At 43.8% G+C, this 23,180-nt stretch overlaps 2 protein-coding genes across 5 annotated transcripts in view; both read left to right on the top strand.

Moving 5' to 3' along the window:
- Positions 1–6,529: 6,529 nt before the first annotated feature.
- Zfp2 (ZFP2 zinc finger protein) lies at positions 6,530–19,208 on the top strand. Of its 2 annotated transcripts, none has more exons than XM_028862175.2 (2): positions 6,530–6,617; positions 16,971–19,208. In XM_028862175.2, exon 2 carries the CDS (start codon positions 17,224–17,226, stop codon positions 18,430–18,432), a length of 1,209 nt encoding a protein of 402 aa, XP_028718008.2. In that variant the 5' UTR covers positions 6,530–6,617; positions 16,971–17,223; the 3' UTR covers positions 18,433–19,208. The 2 variants fall into 2 exon arrangements, with proteins under 2 accessions (XP_028718008.2, XP_037057406.1); XM_037201511.1 differs by lacking the exon at positions 6,530–6,617 and adding an exon at positions 10,796–10,868.
- Positions 10,796–23,180, top strand: part of LOC114687574 (zinc finger protein 454-like) — a 32,247-nt gene continuing 19,862 nt past the window's right edge. For all 3 annotated transcript variants that reach the window (XM_037201509.1, XM_037201508.1, XM_028862177.2), the window contains exon 1: positions 10,796–10,868. The gene's annotated coding sequence lies outside the window, so the exon portion shown is untranslated. The remainder of the gene's footprint in view (positions 10,869–23,180) is intronic.

Raw genomic sequence — 23,180 nt, 5'->3', positions numbered from 1 at the left:
CCTCAGTGTGACTGTCAGTTGACTTCCTGCTGTCTTCCTGTCAAGATGTAGCCAGCACCATGCCTGCCTGCATGCTGCCAATTCCCTGTCATGATAATAATTGACTGAACCTTGAAAATATAAGTGAACCACCCCAATTAAATGTTTTCTTTATAAGAGTTACCACAGTTATGGTATCCCTTTACAGCAATAAAAACCCTAACTAAGACACTGAGAAAGTGCAGGGACAGATGTTTTAAGAATATCTCAGCGCCTCATAAAGAGATCTTATGTGTGTTACAACCTCCAAGGTGTAAGAAAGACCTTCAAGTAGATAAGGATATCTTCCCAAAATCAGGAGGGGTACTGTGCTCAGAACTTTCCTGGGGAAGCTTAGAAGCATTACTCCTGGAAGAAGGCATAAATGATTCATAAGACATTTTCCATAAATCCATATCCCTAAGTTGTACAAATATTAAAAGTCCCTCAAGTGTGGAGATAAAAAAAAACAAAAGTGTTCCAGCAGCCATCATGCCGCTCAGCTTTGCTGAATCTTGGTCAAGCAGCTGAGCTGGCTTTATGCCTTTTACAGTTCCCATCAGATATGGCTGCACCAGTGTCTTACTTACCTCATCAAAGAATATCACCTATAGACCAACTCTGGTAAACGTGTGGCTACTTTGAAACCAGCAAAAGATCATATCTATAAACTGTTTTCCCCCAATTTTGGGGTAGACCTATGTGTATGTGTCTATCAAACTTGTTAGTGTTGTTCTTGAAAGATTCTACATTTGCAGTCATGTCACACGCTTCTCCAAGTTCCAGAGCGGCGGATGCAACCGAAATTACCTGAGCATCCTCGAGTTTCATCCACGACGTGGTTGGTTTTCCACAGAGACAATCCTGCAACCCTAGGAAGAGCATCCCACAACACCGTGCCCTAGCTCCGGTTCACGGTGCTCCACGAATTCTCTAGAACGTTACATTATTAGCTTACCTCTCATGCTCCCTCATGCAAGGGGGTGACCAGGGTCCTCTTACTTTAGGGAAGGTAAAGGTTTTAGAACCCATTTCTTTAAGGCAACAGGTTTAAGGTGGCCAACCTTGCACGTGCACCCGAGGATCCAACCCCTAGCCAGCCCCCCTCCTGCTGCGCCTGCGCAAAGGGTCACCTTGTCGAGGGCTCGTGGCCTTGTGGGAAATGTAGTCCAGCGCGCCCGGCGCGGCTGCGTGTGCCGCCAGCCTGTGGTTTCTTCTGTGACTGGGGTGAGTGCGGCGCCTCGGGCGGGTGGTCCGTGAGCGGGGAAGGCGGAGGCGTTCCCACTGGGAGCCCGGGGCTGCGACCTGAGGGCGGGGCCGTGCGGTGCGCGGTCCTCCGAGGACACCGCGGAGTCGCAGGTGCGCTGCTCACGCCAGGCCTCAGGCACCACTGACCGAGACCCCGGCTCGGCCCCTCCGGTACCCCGGAGTCAGTCGCACAGGGTTGCTCGTGAGCTCTTCCTAGCCGGGCAGCCCTGGCCGGGTAGGCGCCGCCAACGCGTGGGGAACCCGCTGTCGGAAGCCTGGGAGGACGCGGGGTCGCAGTCGGGGGCTCCGGCCTTTGTGCGCACCGCGGCTCGGGATCCGCCCTCTGCCTGCGGGAGCAAAGGAAGCACGCAGAGTGTGGGTCCCGGCTAAGAGAGAACGCACCCTCCGAATTTCTCCTCTTTAAATTCACTGTTGGTCAACTAGAAAATACATGAGCAAGGTCATTCGAAACCTGTCAAAAGTCCGTGTATCGTGTAGATAGGTGTATATGTATAAATAGAAACATTTTACTTCTAAAAAGGAATGTTAAGTGACTTTCCTCCATTCACATTTACAAATGGAGTTAGCAAAATGCATTTTGTAAGATTTTAATAGTGTAAATGGTACAGGCCATCTGTTTATGTCTTTCTTTGGATTGCCTCTTTCCACAAATCTTCAAGTGAAATTTCCAGGTCATTGTTACAGTAAGACCTTTAGACACCTCCTGCGTTATTCTTTACAGAAAGTAGCAATTTATGAATATGGTTGCAGTGTAAAAGTGCCTAATGGCCCCCCACACCAACTTGAAGTCTTAGTATTTTCTTAAGCCTTGGTGCAGGCCAGGTGTGGTGGTGTAAGCCTTTAATCCCACAGAGGCAGGGAGATGACTTTGAGGCCACCCTGCCCTACATAGAGAGTTCTGAGCTAGCCGCGGCTACATAGTCAGGCCGTGTCTGAAAAGATATCCCAGAGCTAACTCCATCTCATTTTATTCATAACTTTTACATCTGTTCTACAAACAGGTTCCGTGAATATACAGAAAAGTTATGCATTCCTGTAGTCATATAAACCTCCCCTCTGTGTTTTCTTTTTCCATTTTCACATGTGTCCAAATACATGTGGAGACCTGAAGTCAATGCTGGGAGTCATCCTTGGTCTTCCTCCAAGCCCACAGGCATTCCATGTTCTTGCTTGCCTCCTTGTCTCTCATGCTTGCACAGTAAATGCTGTATCCACTGAGCCGTCCCCAGGGCCGCCTCCCTCCTCCTCCACCCGCTTTGTGTTTACAATAATTAGAGAGACCTTCTGTTTCATCACATCACAAAGATGTTCATTTTCAGTTTCTCACAGAATTCTCATTCCATTTCTGCTTCTTTATTCTTTTCCAAATGGCAACCCTTGTTATATGTTACAATTAGTCTTTTCATCATTGATCAGAGATTTCAATTTTCTCATATCCTCAGTCCACCTCACCCACCCCATGCCTTTACTGTGGTAGGGATAAAACTCAGGGCCTCCACTGAACTATAACTCAGCCCCTGAATTTCTGTGTGTGTGTGTGTGTGTGTGTGTGTGTGTGTGTGTGTGTGTGTGTTCTGAACTACTTGTACTGCTAGGATTTGTTCCCTATTGGTCTGTAACATCCATGAAAGTGGAGACCGGAGACCTTGCCTGTTGTATTTATGGCTGTACTCACTATTACTTGGCATGCTGCTCTTCTCACAGTAGGTGTTGACAAGATATTTAATATATCAGAGGTTCTTTGGTAATACTATTGAGCTGACTGGTTTTCTGTCACCTTGACACAGGTTGGAGTTATCCAAAAAGAGAGCCTCAGTTGAGAAAATGCCTCCATAAGGTCTGGCTTTAGGGCATTTCTTAATTAGTAGTTGATATGGGAGGGTCCAGCCCATTGTGAGTAATGCCATCCTTGGACTGATTGTCCTGGGGTCTATAAAAAAGCAGACTGAGCAAGCCATAATGAGTAAGCCAATAAGCATCACCTCCTGCCTCCAGGTTCCTGCCCTGTTTGAGTTTCTGTCTTAACTTTCTTCAGTAATGAACAGTGATATGGAAGTGTAAGCCAAATAAACCCTTTTCTCCCCAGGCTTTGGTCATGGTGTTTGTCACAGCAAAAGTGACCCTACCTAAGACAGCTGTGTTCTAGTTAATGTCATTTAAAACAAGTGGGCAAGTTCTCTTTCAAGACTACAACCTTAAATTGAAATAATGTCTATATTTGTGTGTTACAGTGTTATAATTTGATTATACAGTGTATGGTCAAATGAGAGTGATTAGCATAATCTATAAGCTCACAAATTTGTTATTTCTTTGTGTCGGGAGTGTTGAAGATGCTCTCTTTAGCAGAGTGTAATCCCAGCACCTGGGAGCCATCTTCCATTACACACCAAGTTCATGGACAGCCGGGCTGTGTGAGACCCTGTCCCCAGAATGAAAGACAAGGGGCTGAAGAGATGGCTGGGTGGGAGAAAGTGCCTTCAGTGAAAGCGTGAGGACCTGAATTCAGAGGAGTGTGTAACCCCAGTTCTGAGGAGGTGAGGCACAGAGGCAGGAGGATTGCTGGAGTTTGCTGTCCACCAGCCAGACTCTAGGTTGAGAGGCTCTAACTCAAAGGAATAGGCAGAGAGTAATAAAGCAGGACACCAAAAGCCCTCCTCTGGCACCTACCTATGTACACACCCACACATGTGTGAATACACCACACACACACACACACACGTACACATGTGAATACACCATATACACACACGTGTTGATATACCACACACACATGTACAAACAACCAAAAAACGGAAACTTCCTTGCTAATTTAAAAATAAGCTAATATGAGTTAAGTATAGCTAACCTTTTGTGCTGTAGAAGGCTAAAAGATACTTCTCTTGCTTAACTTTATTCTTGTGCCTGATGACTGACCCCCTCTATGCCTGACTCTGCTTCACAGTGTCTGGTAGCCACTTGGGTACTCCTGCTCCATTAAGATCCACTTCCTCAGCTCCCACATTTAAGTGAGAATGTCTGCTGTTTGTCTTCACTAGGCTCCTTTCAATTTTTCCTAAGGCTGGGGAGGTGGTTTAGCAGTTAAGAGCCCTAGCTGCTCTTGTAGAGGATCAGGTTTGGTTCCCAGCACCTACGTGGTGGCTTAAAACCAACTGGAACTCCAGTTCCAGGGGATCCAATACCCTCTTCCACCTCCTCCCACACCAGACACGAATGTGGTACACAGAACACTCATAGATAGAAAATAAATACATCTAAAAAAAATGTTATACAACATGATTAATGCTTTTTCTATAATTAACTTGAAATATTGTGATTGAGGTATATAAACTGTTTAGAAATGTGTTAAATGTATAGATTCAGGTCAAGGAAGTGATAGCTTAGCATCCTGAGCCATCCTACCCATGAGTACAGCATGCCTCACCATTCATTTCTGTTTATATAACTAAGTAAGCTTAACAAAGCAAAGTTTATAGGTAAACTATTTAATTGTATTTATGTTGACACCTCACACTTCTTATTTATTTGTAGGTGTTTTATTTTTCTTTGTGGCAGGAGTCTCTCTCATGGCTTCCTTTCCCTCCCTCAGCCCTACCTCTAGAGACTGCACATTCTCTAGGAAGGCCCCACAGGAAGGAGGAAGGCGATGGGTGCTGGGCCTCTGCCATTGGGAGCTTAGGTGAGACCTCTCTGTCAGACGTCCTTTACTCCCATCGTGTGAGTGGACTTCATTACAGAGGACAGACGTATTAGAGTATTGGAGCATTGGGTCCCTTCAGTGTCCTTCACCTCTGTTCTAAGCTGACACTGGAGTTGTTGATGTACTCAAAGGCTAGAGAAGGCACCAGAGTCACAGGGGAGATGGATTGGTGTTTGTAGGCCTTCTGGACTACCAGGAGTCAGAAAAGCCTAGGAAAGGGAAAGGCAAGGGTGTGATGAGGAGGGAGTGTCCACTCATCTCAGGGTCTGGGGAAGGACGCCGCAGAGGATTTACTATAATGGAGGTCCACGTTTCAGTCTGGAGTCTTACCAGTCATGCGTCACATCATTCCCCTGTGGTGCAGATAGAAATCACAGCCATTACCTGAGTGTCTGCCATACACATGGCGTGGTTAAGTCTCATGGCACTGACTTCTGTTTAGCTATGGTGAAGACTACATTGTGGATGGTGTCAGTGTCCGGAATGCAGGTGAGAGGGTGAGAACATGTAGGAAGGGCCAGCAGCAACTTCCCACCAGGCCCCAGTCCTTAAAGTCCCCACCACTCTGTGTGTGTGTGTGTGTGTGTGTGTGTGTGTGTGTGTGTGTGTGTGTGTGTATGTGTATGCCCATGCTTACATTTGCAAAGGCCAGAAGAGGACACAGGTGTCTTCCTCTATCACTTCATGATATTTTTATGTTTAGAAAAGGTCTCTTGCTCAAGCAGAAGCTTATCATTGAAGCTGTGTTAGCTGGCCAGAAAACTACCAGGGTCTGCCATCTGTCCCTGCCAGTGTTAGGGTTACAGGCGTCCGTGAGTCCCTGGGGTCTGAACTCAGGTCTGCTGGTTTGCATCGCTCACTCTTAGTCACTGTTACAGCTCCCCAGCCCTCCCCAGCCTCTTAAACATTGCCACTGGGGGACCAGGCTTCTAACACTTGAACCTTTGGGGTCAAACCATCTCAGAAGCCAAACCATAGCGCACTCCTCTGTACCTCCTTTTCCTGAGACGGTCAGTGTTGATTGCCACCTTGACAGAATCTGCAATCACCTGGGAGAAGGGTTTGGGGCATGCCTATACTATGTTGCTTCCAGTGCTGCTTGGTCTTTTTCCAAGGCCTTATTGGCAAAATCCCCTGTTAAGGAGGAATTTGTGGTTTCAGGAGTCAGTGACATTCGAGGATGTATCTGTGGACTGCACTTGGGAGGAGTGGATGCAGCTTGATTCTGTGCAGAGGAAGCTGTAAGGCAGAGTGATGCTGGAGAGCTACAGGAACATGGTCTGCCTGGGTGAGAACCCCCTTTGCAACTCAAGACCTGATTCTTGCCCTTCCCCCTTCAGCCATTTGCCGTATGAAATTCATGGGTTTGACTTGAAACCCCAGGTCTCATGGGGCATTGTTAGGATCGTCCCTTAGTGTCCCGTCTTTCTAGGTTAAAAAAAAAAAAGAATGGAAAACATGGAAATGGAGGAAATCAGAACTGGGCTGGGATTGGTGTTGACTAAGTTCAGGACCCAAACTCGATTTGTTTCCTCTTAAGCAGGACATCAACTTTCCAAATCAAATGTGATCTCTGATCTGGAACAAGGACTGAGCCTGAGGAAAAGAGAACTCCCAGCTTGCATCTTTCTGGGTAAGTGTCAGGATGCAAGGACTCGTAATGTAACATGAGTGTCTTACTAAGAGGACGTGTGAAAGGGATCTTGTGTGCTTTATGAGGACAGCGCCACCGTGCTGTTTATAAGAACAATGCCACTGTGCTCTTTATGAGGACAGCGCCACTGAGCTCTTTATGAGGACAGCGCCACCATGCTGTTGAGACTGGTCCTCCACTGTTAACCTTGTGTCCTGGCTTGGAGGAGGGGTGGATGCAGTGTGAGGCTCGAGTCACTATACCTGAGCATTTGTGCATTGCCTGGAGCCTCTGAGCATTTGGAAACATTAGCAATGACTTTTGTCTCTTTCTTCATCTGTGTTCAGTTAAACCTGTCACCAACTGAGACACCTCCTTTTATTGTCTTTGTTCCCAAGCCTAACCTGTACTCTTAGCTTCCTTCCCCTTGTTTATGTAACCATTTGGGAGCTTTCTTTTTTCCTGCCTTGACAGGTATTTTGAACAGTCTGCATATTTTGAAAAGTGAGAAATGACTGTAGTTTTGTTTGCATCTCTAGCAGCTTTACATCCTCTTCCACTTACCGCTGTAAAATGCGCCCTCTGTGCCCACCAGCCCTTCATCCCTGCCATGCATCTCTTAATGCTCAGTGCCTTGGTCGGCCCCCATCACAGCTGGAAGTTCCCTTGGAGATGGTATCACTGACTGCTCTCTGCAGAAAATGCCTTTTACATCTTGCTTCCCCATATGTCCAGCCCCGTTGTTTTATATTGTGTTTTTTTAAAAATTTTTTAAGATTGAGCCAGGGACCTAGGGATGGTGACATGCTTGTTGTGTAAGCGTGAGAACCTGAGTTCAACCCCAGTGCCCACGTGGAAGCCAGGCCTATAGATTACAGGCTGCACACACCTGTAATCCAGCACTAAGGGGGCAGAGCAGGAAGACCCCTGGGCCCACTGGCAAGCACTCTAGCCAAATGGGTGAGTTCCAGGTTCAGTGAGAGACCCCCCCTCAGAAAATAAGGTGGAGAGTAATAGACACCTGACATCATTCCTGTCTCAAAACAAAAGAATGCATTATTACATGAATGGTGATGTCAGTGTTGGTATGGTGTGATCTATTGGACAATGTCCTCAAGAGTAGATGCTGGGGTGCTCAGGGGTGCATGTTACACAAGTGAGCTAAGAAGCAAAGCCAGTATGTATATATAACACAGAGAAACAGTAAATGTGACCGAGTATCTGCAGCCAGAGAATCTGGGTGAGTGAGGGTCAGGTGTGTTCACTGTTAGCTCATTTCTGTGGATTCAGACTTTTAAAATTAAAGGAGGCTAAGGAGAGACTGGCTTTGTCTGAGTCCTGTGGATGTCCTAGGCTCTCCCTGGGTACCCCCTGCAGACTTCCTGTTATCTGTGCAGTTTGTCAAGGAAATAGGAAACCAGGTACCCTGAGTCGAGGCACACAAGTTACCCTGCACTCGTTTTCTGAAGAAAAAGGAGTTTTTTTTATAACTTTTATAGGCATAGATAAAAGGAAGTTATTAACAAACACATTCAGTGAATACCTGGGTAGGGCCCATATATAAGTGAGTTAAGGCAAAGTAGGAAAGTTCTGTCTACTGGGCTGTGTTGGTATTGCACTGTGTTCCTAGGGAGGTTGTTGATCAAGGCAGAAGTCAATTCTCAAATGCATCCCCCAAAATTAACTAACAGTAGTGAGGATGTGAGGTCACACACAGAAGTCAGGACTAATGACTTGTCTTCTAAAGATTTTCTTCCAGACCTCCAATAAGCCTGCCTCTCTCTATATCTCCATGCAGAAGTAGTCCATCTAGTATTTGCATGAAGAAGAAATTGACAAAAATTTCCTTGTGGATGTTTAATTTTACAGCATGAATAAAATGTTCTGGTCACCACTGCTGGCTTTCAGTGAGCTTCCTAGAGAACAGGATTCTAAAGGGGACTTGCTGGATCGAAGGGTTTGCATTTGGAGGGCTTGCTACTTCTTGTACAGCTTCCAGTCCTGTTTTAGGATTGTAATTTGTGATGCTCATTTATCTGTATACCGTGATCCCTTTAGGGAGCTTAATCGCTTTCATTACAGTGTTCTATGGTGTGGATTACTATTGCCATTTGTGTTTATTGTTTTGTGAGTAGTTTATTCATTCCACAAATGCTCAGTGAGTACTAGGCCCTCTTTCTGGCCCTGGGAGGATAGCAAAAAAGCAGCATGGGCAGAATTTCCTTGGAGAACTCATGGTCTGGTTAGGGAGAGGATACTTTAATAGAGAGAGGTGGGGAGAAGGGAAAGAGCAGAAGAGGAGCAGAGGGCAGCGTAGTCCGTGAGTGGGTGAAAGAGAAAGCAGCCCAGGGGAGAGCTTAGTTCTGGTCTGCAGGGTCGTGACTTTGAACAGAGCGCAAATAAAGCCACGGGTCTAGGGTAGTATTCTGAGCATAGGGACAGCAAGTGCCAAGGCCCTGATGTGGGAGATCGCCCTTCTGAGGAGGAGAGTGCCTCGGGAACAGAATCCTTGAACCATAGTTACTTCACTCCTGAGGAAAAAACTAACTTCTAGATTATTTATTATCTGTGAATTGCTTATTCATTCTCTCTCTCTCTCTCTCTCTCTCTCTCTGTATAGTATATTCACTTTTCACTTGTGTGTGGTGTATGCATGGGGGTATGTGGTGGTTGGGTATGTGGGTTTGTGTGTGTTTTATACGCATGTGTCCTGGTGTGCTCACTTGAGGCCAGAGGACATCAGGTATCCTGCTCTATCACTCGGCCTTCTTCCTTCTAGATAGGGTCTCTCTGAACCCAGAGGTAGGCTAGCAGCCAGCAAGCCACAGCAGTCCTCTGTGCCAGCAATCCCACAACTCTGGGATTTCAAGCACAAATGCCTGTTCTCAGCTTGCTTTCTGTGTGGGTGCTGGGGTTGGAACAGTCCTCACGCTTGCCGAGCAAGCACTCATCCCCACTGAGCTGGGGAGCCAGCTCCTGCTCCTTTCTGTTAGCGATGCAGTAACTTCTCTTGCTCTGTCATATTTTCACTTTGGGGTAGTTTTGGAGTTTGTTGGTATACACATGTAGTTACGTATTTCTACACTCAGTAGATTGAGTGCATTTGTTCAAGGTTCTGTTTTGGTCACTCCACTGTCGTGTAGTAAGGTTTCTTGAGACATTGGATGGAAATGTTTGTTTGTGGTGCTAGAGATCAACCCGAGCCTCTCACATGCTAAGCAAGGGCTTTATCACTAAGCTGCATCCCCAGCCCCATGCTTTTGATAACGATTTCCTACCCTACTCTTTTATCTTCTTTCAGACTTTTCCATCAGGAAGGATCCAAAAGCTTCTTCTCCTATTTATGATTGGAGTGCACACTCTATTTACTTTTCTTCCTGGGCATCTGTCTGCCTGCTGGCTTGTAGGCTCACTGAACTGTCATTCCTGAGCTTACATTTCATTTTATGCCTACCCAGCAAGTGCTTGATAATATTTGTTAAATAGTAGATAATAATATTTGTTAAGTAGTAGATAATACATTGGTAATGTGTTAAGTAGAACTTTAAAAGTCAGATTCAAACATAGGTGTGAGAATTGTAACCATATCTGTGGAATTCTTACTAGTGGAAATTGGAGAATTGTCGGGATAGAACCAAAGGCCAAAGATGCTCCCACACAGTTTACAGATGCATGCCCAGGGATGAGGAGGGAGCTGGCTCAGGGAAAAAAGAAAAGCAGAAAGAATGTAGCAGTGTTGATAAGAAAGGATAAACACCTGTGGTTTCATCCATTCTTACTTTATAAACTGAGTGATTGAGAAGCCCCCTAACCCAGGGAAGAGCCTGCTCAGTGCCAAGGGGTGTGCTGTGCTGTGTGTGGAAGAGGGCAGAAGCAAGTCCAGCCTGACATTTCATCAAAGTTGGATGGAAGGGAAGAAGAGGAGAAGAGCACCTCCGCCATGTTCTTCACTGCAGTGAATCTGTTTTATCCTCTAGAGGAGAAACTGCAGAACGGGGTGAAGCCCAGGGAACGCAATGATGTGCAGTGTAGAGCACGCTCTTTCCAGATTTCCCTGTGTGTCACTGTCAGGCTAGCAGCTAAGTGGTGTCATGTTAGCAGGTAAATGTCTGCCTGTGCAGAGGTGTGCTTTGGTTTTCTGTACATGTAAGTCACACGGGTCTTTCCTCACCTTTGCAGGCCTGGCGCATTGTCTTTTGGCATCCTGTGTTCCTGGGAGGATCTCCTAGGCCAGTTGTTAAAAATTTATAGGTAATCTTTTTTCTTTTTCTTAAGAATTAAGTCCTGAGAATTTGCATTTAAGTTAGACATCTAAATTTAATAAAGAATATATTGAACCTTATTAAGTTTTATATAGTATTAAAATAATTTGAGTTTAAAACTGTTAGCATTTTTCAGAATAGAAAATGCTTTATTCTTTTTCTCAGTTGATTTTTGGAATATATATAAACAGAAGGATTTATAAAGCAAATATACTATTTAACACAACACATATTCTGTTAAACCTTTAATAAACTAATGCTTAACTATTTTTTCTTATATAAATAATACACGTACCATCTAACAGATGAGGAGATTGGAACACAGAAAAGTTAAGAAACCTGCACAAAGCTAATAATGGTTGAAATCAAATTTGAGCCAGATAAATAATCTGGCTCCAGAGTTATAACCTAACCACTATGCTATCCTGATTTTCTATGTAGTTAGTGGTGATGAAAATTAGTAAGGAATAAAGAGAGCACACCCAGGGTCCAGAACCTATTCAAGAACCAGCATCCCACTCACTTTCTTACCTCTACCCAGGACTGACCACTCTTCTGATTTGTGATGATTTCTGTATTTTTTTTTTTTTTTTTTTTTTTTTTTTTTTTGGTTTTTCAAGACAGGGTTTCTCTGTGTAGCTTTGCGCCTTTCCTGGAGCTCACTTGGTAGCCCAGGCTGGCCTCGAACTCACAGAGATCCGCCTGGCTCTGCCTCCCGAGTGCTGGGATTAAAGGTGTGCGCCACCAACGCCCGGCTGATGATTTCTGTATTAGTCACAGTTCTCTAGAGGAACTAGATTTATTAGAGTGGTCTATGGTCTGTGGTCCAATGAGTCCAACAATGACTGTCCCTTGAAGGAAAGACCAAGAATCGAGTAGTTATTAAATCCGTGAATCTGGTTCTCTCTGACTGCCCTTCAATCTTTATTGGAATCCCAAAGAAATCGGTCCTAACACCAGCGAAGACTGCCCCAGCAGGAGGGTGGATGAACTGTTAGTGAGAGTGAGGGCGAGCAGGCAAGAGCAAAACCTTCCTTCTCCCACGTCTTTTTATGTGGGCTGCCACCAAGTGTGGCCCAGATTTAGGGTGAGTCTTCCCACCTCAAAGCGTCCAATCAAGTAAATCCCCTGTAGGCATGCCCAGCTGTTTGTGTTTTAGTTATTAACAGATGTAGTCAACTTGACAACCATCACAAGTCCATCCTTTGTAGCTTGACATACAATCACATCTTATGTCATGACCAGTTTCCAAATGAAAACAATAACCAGGTCATAATTCCACCTAACATGATATAACCATCCCATGTACAACTGTAAATATATGATAGGTGGCAGGAACCTGAGGAATGGTTAGTCTTTTAACTTAAATACAGTAATCACTAATATTATCTCAGTTGATATTACATTACATGATAGAGAAATAGGAGCACAAATATCACTTAATGTGTATGTGCACAGACTCATTCCTTTGTTTGTTTTTATACTTTTACATCCTGACACCAACTCATTCTTAACATAATAGGACAGAAACACTCATGTCAATTGCAGTGTATTTTTCTGTCACATGACCTTAGCTGGTATTTATAACTACCTTCCTCTATACCCATTCTGTATTTCTTCTGTCCCAGCAAGCACCTCAGCAGGTCTTGGTCTTTTCCTGGAGCAGTGACCCACACTTGCATTCCCACAGGTCTGTGCCCTGGGTCATCCTGCCTGGATTACACTGTTGTTTCCCATTGACTTTAACCGCAGACCATGGGAGCACCAAGAGAACCATAAGGGATCTCCTACACTCCAGACATAACCTTACTTACCTCCATTGTGGAGAAACAATACAATTCTCCCTGGTAATCTGGATCAGTCACCCTCCTAACACTGTTACTCCTTTCTTAGCCTGTTGGCGTAAGTGGCTCAGAAACGCAAAGTGGCCAGGGAGAAATCTGAGCTTCCAGCTCAATGGAATGTTTGTTGTATCTCCTGGCAGGAATGCTGCTCCGTCTGGAGCCAAAACTTCTAGGCCAGCAGAACTTAAGGCCATGGGAACAGGAAGCAAACATTTTCCAAATGGGTCACTAGGGTTGATAGAGAGTGGAATTATTCCCATTTCCATCCCCTTGATTCCTGGACCTGTGGATTCTGGCTGTGGGTGAAACTATACTGTATATTGGATGCTGATTCAAAGCATATACCATCTTCTGGAGAACCCTGTCCCAGCCATCCAGGCTGCTGCCACCTAATTGGCAGTATAAGTGCATCTCCAAAAGGCTGTTCCATCTTTCTATCAGGCCAGCTGCTTCCGGATGATGGAGGACATGGTAAGACCAGTGGATTCCATGAGCTAGGTCCTTCTCTGTTGCACTTCTCTGTCTGTGAAGTGAGTTCCTTGGTTAGAAGCAGTGCTGTATGGAATAACATGACGGTGAAGAAAGCATTCTGTCAGTCTACAGATGATAGCTTTGGCAGAAGCATTCCGCACAGGAACGGCAAACCCATAATCAGAATAAGTTATCTATTCCAGTATCGGGTGTTCTGTGTTGCCTGGGACATTCAAAAGAATGTAATTTTAGGCTCTCTGGCAGCAGAGAGGAACAGTTTCTGTGAACTGAACCTCGAACCTCCATTCAGAAGCATATTTATTGAGTGGACACAAAGGTTGTGTTTGGGATACAACAAGTTCCTCATACCAAAGCTGAACCTTGAACCTCCATTCAGAAGCATATTGAGTGTAACAAAGGTTGTGTTTGGGGTACAAGTTCCTCACACCAAAGCCCCTTGGATCTGTTCTCTGTGTTCTCTGAAGGAAATCATCACAGCCCGCAGCTTTAGTAATACTTGCAGTACCAATAATTCAAGATGCTCCAAGTATGCCTGGATAGTCTTATGACCAAAGTCAGCAACGGATGGAAAACTTCCTCAGAAAAAGGACTCTATAAATCATAGAAAACAGTCACTGTTCTCTACTATGATTTCTTCAAGATCTAGGTACCTTCAACAAACACTGATACATTTAACTGTTACCCTAGATACAGTGAGAAGCAACTGTTACATTCTAATGTTTACCCTAGATACAGTGAGAAGCAACTGTTACATTCTAATGTTTACCCTAGATACAGTGACTCTACTAGATTCCCACTACAAGTAAGGACAAAGTGTCCTTTCCATGAAGAATGTGGCCTTATGTGGTGAAGTCGACAATCAAGATTAGCTATCACCATTCCCTTTCCTGGCTTTTCTTTACATTGTTGCCATCTATCTGTGCTAACGATTCTCCCCTGCACTTTTTGTTGGATTCTGAGCAGCAATTCCAATATTCTTAAAGAATGTAAATTAGATAACTGGATGTGGCCAGAGTGATCTGGGACAAGAGATAGCTGCTGGCTCACATGTTGCTTGCTGATACCACTAGGTAGACATTCTCTCCAGAGTTACTTAGGGACATGTATTTTGGTGGTAATTCCAGCTTGACTTACACTTTCTCTTTTTGTTAAAGCAGGTCAGCTTGGAAGGGAGAAGCTCTGTTACATTTCTTGCTTCAAAGCCTTTGGTTTACTGTATCCCGTGTTGATCTCTGCTCTGTTGACTTTGATCAGCAGTCCTAAAGCTGATTCCAGATTGCAGTTTCCCGTCCTCTGTCCTCACTGCCTCCAGGCTAGTTTGTGTGGGATAAGCAGTAGTCTTAAGAACCTGAGAGGCTCCTGGTCCTTCCTTCTGTGCAGTGCCCTCAGGCAGCTCAACAGATTCTCTTCATCTTGTTCTAGTCCACAAGTTCTCAACTTCACAGAAAGACAACTTAGGAAAGAGCAGGGTGTTTGGGTCTGTTACATCTGTGAGTAGAACACTGCTTAAAGGTTAAGGAGAAAGCCTTTAAGACAGCATCTTCCTCCTTTAGGAGCGGTGAGCTTCAAATGGGTTCTGTTCTGTATGGTGTAGATGGCGGTGTTCCTCAGGGATGGTTTGCATATAGTTAGGATCTTACACCTTGTCAGATTATTTTATTCTCTTTTATATCTGTGAAAGCTCAAATCCAAAGAAACAAGTACATCATTAAGGTGTTGTTAAAATCCACCGTTTGAACTCACATGTGTGACTCACGGGCCAACAGTCTTTTCGCACTGTGATATTTCCTTAATTTGGTGTAGAGTTCTAAGTAACTTTATGAGAGGAAAGAAACTACCAGTAGGAATGTTGGGTTTGTTGGATAGGTATGTTGGTTTCTTTTCTGGTTGCTCTAACAAAGCATCGTAGGGGAGAAAGAAGTTATTTCAGCTTACAGTTCTAGGTTACAGTCCATCATGGCAGAGAAGACATTTTGGTAGGAGACTGAAGCAGCTAGTCACAAAACATGCATGGTGAAGAAGCAGAGGGTAATGAATGCATGCATGCTAGTACTCAGCTTGCTACCACCATCTTATAAAGGATTCCTGTCCAGGGAATGATGCCTTCCAGTCAGTATGGGTCTTCCCACAAAAATTAATATAATCAGAATAATCCTCCATGGGCATGTCCTTGGGCCAACACAACATAACAATCCTTCATTGAGGCTTTCTTCCAAGATGAATCTAGAGCCTGTCGAATTAACAACATCAACCCTTACAATTCCACCCCTTGCCAATTTGATACCAAAACAAATCAATTTAAAGCCACAGCCTTCTACCCCTTGTATCCATAGGCTCGTTACCATGTTATAAAATGTGTTCAATCCAACTTTAAAAGTTCCCATTTAACAATTCCATTACCTTAAAAGTTCAGTCTCTTCATTGTGAGCACTAACTTTTTTAAAAGTTATATACTTCCAACATATTGGCACAGAGTAAGTAGGGCATAAAATAATCACACCAAAGCAAACCAAAATCTTACAGCTCCATATCTGAGGCTTTCAATGTTCGGGGCTCCATGTGGCTTAGGTATCTACCCTTCAGCTTTGCCACACACTCTCCTAGGCCAGCTCTACTTCATTCCTTCAGCTTGCACTGGCAGATATCCCACAGTCCTGGCATCTCCAATATCCTGTGGTCTCTATTGTGACTGAGACTTCACTTTCACAGTTTCACACAACAGTCTATTGAGGCCTCTGTGCAGAGACTGACCTTGCCATATACTTCCTGGCCTCAGCTAAAATCCATAGCCCCTCACGCCCATCTTGCATCTTTCATGCCTTCAAAACTAGTATATGGATTATGCTGCCAAGCTCTGCCCCTGCTCAAGAAGAGCATGACCCCTTGGACCAGAGCTGTCCCAGCTTCTGTGTGCTAGTCCTGGAGAAGCATGTGCTAGGAAGTTGTTATTGAGGAACAGGAGCCACTTCAAACTAGAATTTGTTCTTTTAAATGAACTTGAGTCTTCACATGAAGGAGCCTCTTTGGGGTTCTTTTTGCTTCTCATATAATCCCAGTGCAGTGCAGGAGGTGCCTCAACAATGGTGCTGATCTCTTTAACAAGTACAGCTGCATTCTCAGACACAACTCAATACCCTCCTGTGCTCAGTTTCTCCTGCCAAACCAATCAGTCCATTGTCTTCAAATACAGCTTTATCATGTTCTCAGGACATGGGCAGAATGAATCCAGATACGTTAACAAAATATAACACAAATGGCCCCTAGCCCAGTCCATGATAGAGCCAAGTTTATCTTGGTCTTGTTAGCTCCCACCAGAATGAGTTAAGCTCTGATTCCAGCATTCAGTGACTCTTTTAGCCCAATGTACAAAACTCTTCCACATTCTAGCCACAAATGGGTCCAAAGACCTAAGAATGATATAGTCAAGTTTACACACTAAAGGCACCACTTCTGGGTACCAATTTCTGTCTTAATTTCTTTCCTGTTGCTGTGATAAAATACTCTGATAAAAGTAACTTTTTTATTTAACTCATAGTTCACATTCAAGTCCATTCATGGTAGAGAGGTCACAGTGGCAGGTGCCTGAGGGAGCTGGTCACTTTATATCTACAGCCCAAAGACAAGAACAACGAATGTATGCATGGTGGTGGTCAGTTACTATCTATCCCTATCTTATACAGGGTCCCCTGCCCAAGAGGAGGCCCAGACTAGCCTTCTCACATCAATTCATGTAAGCCAATTTATTTTTTTTTCAGGCTGTGAGACAAGACTTGAAACCAAAGAGTTAACTCCAAAGTCCAACAGTATTGAAAATTTGCCCTATGGGGTCATAATGGAAAGGGAAGATCTCTGGCATTCAGCTTTAGGGACTGTTGGGACCCCTCCTGCTGGTTAGAGGGGCAACAGGAAAGATATCTGGAGCAAGTGGCAGTGACCCAAAAGGAAACCTTTAATGAGAAGAGGGTATGTGGAGGTAATAAAACTGAAAAATGTTCCATTGAGGGTTCAATGCTTAATACACCACAAAGCATTCCTTTGCCAAAAAGACCCCGTAATTGGAATTCATGTGGAAAAGATTCCAAACAAAATTCCAAGTTAATGAAAGCTTCAAGAATGTTTGTAGGAAAGAAAATATATGAATGTGATGAGTGCAGAAAAACCTTCAGCCAGAGTTCATCCCTGCTTAAGCACCAGAGGATTCACACTGGGGAGAAGCCTTACAAATGCAATGTATGTGACAAGCACTTCATTGAACGCTCCTCCCTCACCGTTCATCAAAGGACTCATACAGGAGAAAAACCCTACAAATGTAATGAGTGTGGGAAAGCCTTCAGTCAGAGTATGAACCTTACTGTTCATCAAAGAACTCATACTGGAGAGAAACCTTATCAATGCAAAGAGTGTGGAAAAGCTTTTCGTAAGAATTCCTCCCTTATTCAACATGAAAGGATCCATACTGGAGAGAAGCCCTACAAATGTAAGGATTGTGGGAAAGCTTTTACACAAAGCATGAATCTTACAGTGCATCAGAGAACTCATACCGGAGAAAAACCCTATGAATGTAATGAATGTGGAAAAGCCTTCAGTCAAAGCATGCACCTTATTGTCCATCAGAGAAGTCATACGGGAGAAAAACCCTATGAGTGCAGTGAATGTGGAAAAGCCTTCAGTAAAAGCTCAACTCTCACTCTACATCAGAGAAACCACACTGGAGAAAAGCCCTACAAATGTAACAAATGTGGGAAATCATTTAGTCAAAGCACATACCTTATAGAACATCAGAGACTTCACTCTGGAGTGAAACCTTTTGAATGTAATCAGTGTGGAAAGGCTTTTAGTAAGAATTCTTCTCTTACTCAGCATCGGAGAATTCACACTGGTGAGAAACCTTATGAGTGTATGGTATGTGGAAAGCATTTCACTGGGAGATCATCCCTAACTGTACATCAGGTTATACACACTGGAGAGAAACCTTATGAATGCACTGAATGTGGAAAGGCCTTTAGCCAAAGCGCCTACCTTATTGAACATCAAAGAATTCATACTGGTGAAAAACCCTATGAATGTGACCAATGTGGGAAAGCTTTCATTAAGAATTCATCCCTTATAGTGCACCAGAGGATACATACAGGAGAGAAACCCTATCAGTGTAATGAATGTGGAAAAGCCTTCAGTAGGAGTACAAACCTTACAAGACATCAGAGGACTCATACATGAGAGGAGTTTGCACTGGCGCCTTCATCTTGATCAATTCATTAATAATAGCCCTTTGTCATATTAAGTAGATACTTCATAACCATAACTCATGTGGGAACCTTTCGTTGAAGTACAATATAACATACCAGATAATAAAACCATAGCAGATTAACCATATGAGAGTGAACACTTTCATTCAGATGGTAAAATTTTTTTACCATCAGATTTGAGTAGCTAATACATTAATGATGAAGATAAGCTCTATTGTGTCATACTTGGAATTCTGATTTGAGTATCACAGAGTTTTCACACTGGATGGAAAATGTGATAGTACTTAACTAGACAGCCAAAAAAAATCTGGTATGTGGTACTAACCCCCCATGAATTTAAACAAGTCACTCTCATAAGATCACAGTGTCCTGATGTGCTAAATGAGAGATTTTGGGTTAGATAAAATGTCCAAAAGATGCAGGGAATTTTTTTTATAGTCTTTTGTGGTTATATGTGCTGTGGAATGCTTTTATTTCATATTGTGATTTTCTTGAATGTTTTAGGTTAAAATCCTCTACCTCTAACTCCTATTGCCCTTCAAGTTCTCCCCTTTCCCTGAATTGCTTTATCTTCTAAAAAATGTAGGCTAGTTGCTCCTGGGTGGAAGATGTACTGTGCATATTTTAATGCCATAGCATGCTGTTTTGAATTCTCAACTGATAGTCATTAAACTGTTGTTAAATAAGCTGATTATATTTAGATGACAATGTGACAAATATAATCTTTAAATACTTAGGAATGAAATGAATATCTTTGTGTCTTACTTGACTGTCATGGAAATTTAAAGACCTGTGGATTGAGTACTAATTGTCCTGGATAGTTTTATGTCAACTTAACATAAGCTAAAGTCATCTAAGAGGAAGGAACCTCAATTAATGCCTCCATGAAATTGGGCTGTATAGGGCATTTTCCTAATTAGTGATTGGTGGGGTAGGACCCAACCATTGTGGGTGGCACCATCTCTGGGCTGATGGTCCTTGGTTCTATAAGAAAGCAGGCTGAGCAAATCAGCAAGCAGCACTCCTCCATGGCCTCTGTATCACTCCTGCCTCCAGGTTCCTGCCCTGTTTGAGTTCCTGTCCTGACTTTCTTCAGTAATGAACAGAGATATGGAAGTGTACACCAAATAAACTCTTTCCTCTCCAAGTTGCTTTGGTCATAATGTTCCATCACAGCAATAGAAATCCTAACTATGATGCTAATAGACATAGGAATTCAGCAAATTAATAAAACATTTGCAACTCAAAACACACTCAGAACCACCACAGGAATAGTTTATAGATCATGATAGTAGTTGATTTATTAAGTGCATATTGGCTGAGTCCTAAATATGAGCTAGATATTTTAGGGGATCCTTGCAGGCTTTTTGGTGGCAGAGAAACAGTCCATGAAGAGACAAGAATGAAACTCCATTCATCCCGACTTTGAAACTAATGCTGTGCCAAAACTTCCAGAGTCTGACCCCAGTTCATTTATTTAAATATTTAGCCATATTTAAGCACAGCACAGTTTTTGAAAAAAAAGATTTTCTGATAACAACTAACTCAGTCTTATGAGTACAACAAAGCTTAAGACATGTTTACATAGAAGCTCTTAACAAAGTACATACAGCTTCTTCCATACAGTTGGGTCCTGTTGACTCAAAAACAATGCTCAAGATAAGAGTCGGTGGAGAATGGCCGAGGTAAACAGTGCCTGTGGGAGTCAGGATTGTAAAGTACAAATGACATTACTCATAAGGATGAGTTTTATGGCCTAGAAACAATGCTCAAGGTTTTGGGGGCAAGGGAAGTCTGGGAAAAACAAACATATTCTGGGGAATATGGATAGAACCTGGCTCAACAGGTTGCAAAGGATTACTAGGTTGTAAACTACATTTCCCCTCAGTGTTCCAGAACGGCCAAACATCTCCTCCCTTTGGAGAGAGAAGCTGCATGTTTAACTTTTCCAGGCTTCAGTGCTTATCTGTATGCACAAGGACCTTTGCCCCTACAAGATATAATCAGAAAGTCAAAGAATGTTAACATTTTTTTTTGATTCTCCATAGGCTAAGAATGTGGCAGTGTGATGAGAGAATAATCAAAACCGTAATGAGACAAAACCAGAAAGATTGGTAATTGGTTAAATACAGCTATTTGAACAAGAAAGTAGAGTCTAGAGTGATTTGAATTTCCTGTTTGGGCAAATTGGATTTCATAATTATAAACACATGAAGTGTATCAGTTTTGTGGGATAGTGATGGTCTCAGTTCCCCTTTAACCTCCAACGTCTGGCTGTTAAAGGAGCCTTCATCTGGCTCTTGAACTTGAAGAAAGGAAGGGATCTTGACAGTTGATGTAATGTAGCCTTAGGACATAGTTGAAGTAGGTCACTTGCCTATATTTATGCTAATTTGCATGGCTCAGTCTCTTCCCACAAACCACAGGCTGGCTTGAGTACCTCCCTCAGGCTGCAGGCTGGAATAACAACATGAGTGCGACACTTGCTACTCACAGTACATACATAGGTCAACTTCAAGAGTTCTGGGGTGGAGGACTCCCGGTCCCTGTTGCCAAGTGGCTCTAGCTCAGGATGCCCAAGCCAGCTGATGCAAAGCAGCAGAAACAATGGGAAGATGGCTCAAAGAACCCAGTACATCTAGGAAATTCTGAGAGGTTGGTGATTTGAGTGTGGAGCAGTCTAAGTGACAGGAAATGAAGCTAAAGGAAGATGTTGTACCCTACTACAAAGATCCTGTTACTGGGCTCTGCAAACCAACGCTAGGAACTAGGAAGAAGTAGCCACTCCCTTGAAGAAATCAGACTGGTCCTGTATAGACATTCATTTGCATATCCATAATTCACAGTGGGAGCAGACAGGGAAACAGTTTTGGTTTCTCTCAACCCCTTTCATTCTTAAACTGAATCCTAATGAAAAAAAAGTCGATGAGGAAAACGGGTTGCCCAGGTAAATGCTGGGAACAGTAAGTAAAGCTAGTAGGGGAGTCCTATCTAGAGCAAGATGGTTCATGGATTTTATGTCAAAGGTGTCAATACATAAAAGTTTGGGGTTGTTTTAATCACTGAGACAGTCTCATCCAGACTGACCTTGAATTCAGTGTGTTGCCAAGGAAGACCTTTAACTTCTGATCCTCCTGCCTCTACTTTCTAAGTGAATTACAGGTGTACTGCAACCACACCCAGTTTACATAGCGCTGGGTATCAAATACAGGTATTCGTGCAAGCACTCGACCAACTCAGCTACATTCCAGCCCTATTTAGAGGTTACAGGCACGTGTGCATACACACGCATGCAGAAGGCCACAATCCTTCCCTAATGACTTCCACTAGCCCCATCAGAAATGATAAGTCAGATAATGGAAGTTGCACTACTTTTATCAGTTCTGTTAGACATGTCTCTTCCAAGCCAGCCTGGGCAGCCAGGGTGATTGCCTTTGCACCTTCATCAGCAGGAGTGGAGGTGTTCCTGCTTCCGCCTACTTCACTTCCTGGGGCCTTGCTCAAGGCATTCATACATTAGTGCCTGTTTCCTCCTTGTTAGTGGTGCAAACCTAAGTGCTCTGGGTTGTGTTAGATAATAAAGTGCTTAGGAATGTGCCTAAAGCAGTTAGTGCTAAAGGCCAACCAGAGCCCACAAACATCTAGGAGAACCACTAGGCTCTCAAAGCAAATGTCTTAGAGGAAGGTGAAAGGAAAGGTATCAGCTCAGGGCCCCAAAGACCAAGTTCTCAGCACAAAGCAGATTGATTTGCCCCAGAGGGACAGAGGACATAAAAGACAAAGACAGGAGAGAGAACAAGGAAGAAGGGGAAAGGGGACAGGAGTATTTGTCCCAAAGGAACAAAGAACTGCGTCTAGATAGAGAGGAGATAGACATGGCCCATAGGCAAATAGTGGTTCATAAAGGTAAAATGAGAACCCCTGTGTTAGGATGAGGTGTTTAATTTTAATTGGGTATATTAACTAGGTGAGCCAAGGGGACTTCTGATTGCTGGACTGCAATACTTTGCTAGCTGGACCTTGGTAGTGCCAGGAGGAAGAAGTGGCCAAATAAGGGAATAGACCTTGGTGGCTAGCTTTAGGAACATAATCTAACGGTTTTAGCAAGGAAGACGGAATGGGGGAAGGGCAAGGCGTACTAGAGCCATGCTTGCCATGCTTCAGCTGGCCAGCGTCTCTTCAGAGGGTATATAATGGAGGGAGGCTATGCCACACACTGCCTATTGCAGAAGCCTCCAGATCTAGTGTCCTTTCTCTCCCTCACACCATGGTCTGGGCTTTTCATTTGTTTATTTTGCTGTTGTTTCAGGGTGAGTTTTGATGATTTTTTTCAGTGCTAGAAATCAAGTCAGCAGATGCCATGTCCCTGTGCTACCACCATCCCTAGCCCTCATCCTGACTCTGTCCTCCCCAGAACTGACCAGTCTATACAGACTGTCACTTCAAACCTCAAGCGCTTTCCTATCACACAAAATGAATGCTATGTTCCTATCATGGCTATCAAGACCTCAGAGTCGCTGGCACTCTCATCTTGAGCTGTTTTCTTTCCGTGTGTGTGTGTGTGTGTGTGTGTGTGTGTGTGTGTGTGTGTGTCGATGATGCTAGTCTTGCTAAGCATCAAATACACCAAGCCAGCTTCTCTGTGGGCAGCTCTTCCCAGGAAAGTCAAATCTTCCAACTGTCGCCCCCCCCCCCGTCCTCTCTGTAACTCACTCACAC

The sequence above is a fragment of the Peromyscus leucopus genome, chromosome 8b (genome assembly GCF_004664715.2).
Source record: "Peromyscus leucopus breed LL Stock chromosome 8b, UCI_PerLeu_2.1, whole genome shotgun sequence".
Taxonomy (NCBI): domain Eukaryota; kingdom Metazoa; phylum Chordata; class Mammalia; order Rodentia; family Cricetidae; genus Peromyscus; species Peromyscus leucopus.
Note: the sequence above shows the minus strand (reverse complement) of the source record. Positions and strands in the feature narration are given on the sequence as shown.